This window comes from Aotus nancymaae, unplaced genomic scaffold (genome assembly GCF_030222135.1).
Source record: "Aotus nancymaae isolate 86718 unplaced genomic scaffold, 86718_ANA_hifiasm-v0.15.2.pri h1tg000057l, whole genome shotgun sequence".
Lineage (NCBI taxonomy): Eukaryota > Metazoa > Chordata > Mammalia > Primates > Aotidae > Aotus > Aotus nancymaae.
In genome coordinates this window covers 29306464-29309031 of record NW_026988471.1, presented here as the reverse complement: position 1 = coordinate 29309031, position 2568 = coordinate 29306464, and the positions used below count along the sequence as shown (strand labels likewise).

The following is a 2568-nucleotide window of genomic DNA, read 5'->3' as shown; positions in this document are numbered from 1 at the left end:
AGATCTGTGAGCAGTGGCGCTGGCCAACTTTTCAGCACAGCTTCCTTGGTGCAGGTCTTCTGGGACGACTGGACCATATTCCTTATTAATGAAAATCCTATCTATCAATCAGGAAGTTTCAGGCTACAAGGCCCATAATAGCTTACTACTGGTAATGGCTTAAGACCTAATGACATTTACTATCATGCTTAAGAAGTCTGGAAGCAAGCATCGGTTACAATTGTTTAGTGGCTCATTGATTTCAGCAGTGCCTGGATTTCTTCTGTCCTTCCTCTCTCCTACTCTTATGGACACAAGATGGTGGCCGCAGTTCCAAACACCAACTCCTCACGTGAAAGACCATGAGCAAAGTAGGCAGCATCCAAAGGTCACTTCCCTTCACATCTGTCTTTGATCAGAAGGAAGACCTTTCCCAAACAGGATTCCTTCATGTTTCATTGGCCAGAACTGGACCAGATGCCAACCTTAGACCAATCCCTGGTAAAAACAATTGCTTTGTTGATGTAGATCGTGTATTCTTTTTTTTTTTTGGGAATGAGAAAATAACTTTATTTGATTGAGGGGAGTGGGCCGACGTGCAGCCTCAGAACTTCTGGAACTGCTTCTTGGTGCCGGCGGCCTTGGTGACCTTGAGCACGTTGAAGCGCACAGTCTTGCTCAGGGGCTGGCACTTGCCCACTGTCACGACGTCACCAATCTGGACGTCCCTGAAGCAGGGGGACAGGTGTACGGACATGTTCTTGTGGCACTTCTCAAAGCGGTTGTACTTGCGGATGTAGGGCAGGTAGTCTCGGCGGATGACAGTGGTCCTCTGCATCTTCATCTTTGTCACTACGCCAGAGAGGATCCGCCCTCGAATGGAGACGTTACCAGTGAAGGGGCATTTCTTGTCAATGAAGGTGCCCTCAGTAGCCTCTTTGGGTGTCTTGAAGCCCAGACCGATGCTCTTGTAGTACTGCGGGAGCTTCTCCTTGCCAGTTTCTCCCAGCAGGACCCTCTTCTTGTTTTGAAAGATGGTCGGCTGCTTTTGGTAGGCACACTCGGTCTGAATGTCTGCCATCTTCCCGACAGTCTACAAAAAGGAAAAAAAGATGGTGTATTCTTAGTAAGGGTGCTGTCTCCCTCAAGGGGGTGAAAAGTTGTTCTTGGGGGTAAAAAAAAATTATACTGGGCCGAGTATGGTGGCTCACACATGTAATCCCAGCACTTTGGGAGGCCGAAGTGGGTGGATCACAAGGTCAGGAGTTTAAGAGAAGCCTGGCCAACATGGTGAAACCCTGTCTCTACTAAAAATAGAAAAATTAGCCAGGCGTGGTGGCACACACCTGTAATTCCAGCTTCTAGGGAGGTTGAGGCAGGAGAATTGCTTGAGCTTGGGAGGCAGAGGTTGCAGTGACCCAAGATTGTGTCACTGCACTCCAGCCTGGGCGATGAGAGCAAAACTCTGTTTCAAAAAAAAAAAAATCATACTTTTTTATGTATGAAGTACAGATACGCATAAAGTACATAAACAAATATATATCTGTGGTATTAAATTCTCATGGGAGGACGCAATCCGGAAAACATATCTAAAAAGGCTCCTTAAGGGGATGGACTGACTTAAATCAATTATGATTCATTGCTGGCACCTGGGGACTTTTCTTTTGGCCAGGAAGTCTGGGGAATGATGGCCAAACAGGCAGCAACAAAATCTGCCACATCCTGCTTAGAAAGAAACATGCCTTGTGTGAAAACCTGGGCATGTGTGTAGGTGTGAGACTTCAAAGTGTGCTTGATTAAAATGTGTCATCACTGACCTGCTTTCAAAGATGGGTAGCGCTGGCCAACTGCACGGGTCAATTCGGGCACAAGCTGAGGACCAGAGCTGAATTTCTGGGGACAAAAATGGGAATTGACAAGGGACTAGAGGAGAAAGAATAAAGACATCTAGAGGAGATTTGTATTATATAAAGCTAGTTGTGTGGTGAATGTGTTAAGTGACTCAAGTTATTTCTCCCCCTTTGTTGAACTCCTACAAGATGAAGTCTGAGGCTCTAGGCCATCAGCACTACTCCAGTGAACCCTGACTATCCTGCTTAGTGAAAAAGCTACTCAATCTTTCTGAGTAGCTCCCATTGGCTAACTCCTGCCCATGGGAGGGATTCAGGGGCACAGGGATGTCTCGCCTCCTTCCACGCCTGAGTCCATCTCAAATCCCCACCATCTTTTTTCTCAGATGGTTTAGTCCTTTTCTTCCATTTATTATACCACTGTGTTTCCAATTCCCATCCTGCTTAATACAACCAATATTCACCCCTCAGGAGAAGTTGTAGGTTTGGCTGACTAAGCATTCTTTGTTGGTAGTTGGGTTAGCTGAGGCAGATGCACGACTGACCTGGAGTCACTGTGGGATTTCCATTCTGCATCCACCACCACTTTCACACCCTCCACTTTGGTTTTCCTGGACCTGAAATGCTGCCTGCGTGTTTGCTCTTTTTGACCTCTCTGGGCTCCTAGGAGGTAGGGACAGGTAGTCTTATACAACCAGAGAACCTGATTTCTGAAGGAGGGCAAAGGGACAATGATCTC

General features: G+C 46.8%; 1 protein-coding gene across 1 annotated transcript; it reads right to left on the bottom strand.

Moving 5' to 3' along the window:
- Window positions 1-527: 527 nt before the first annotated feature.
- LOC105733192 (small ribosomal subunit protein uS17-like) lies at window positions 528-1062 on the bottom strand. The gene has a single exon (XM_012475507.2). It carries the CDS (start codon window positions 1058-1060, stop codon window positions 584-586), a length of 477 nt encoding a protein of 158 aa, XP_012330930.2. The 5' UTR covers window positions 1061-1062; the 3' UTR covers window positions 528-583.
- Between the last annotated feature and the right edge of the window lie 1506 nt (window positions 1063-2568).

Excerpts from the sequence above, each read along its gene's own strand:
- LOC105733192 (XM_012475507.2), bottom strand. The coding sequence starts at position 1,060 with ATGGCAGACATTCAGACCGAGTGTGCCTACCAAAAGCAGCCGACCATC.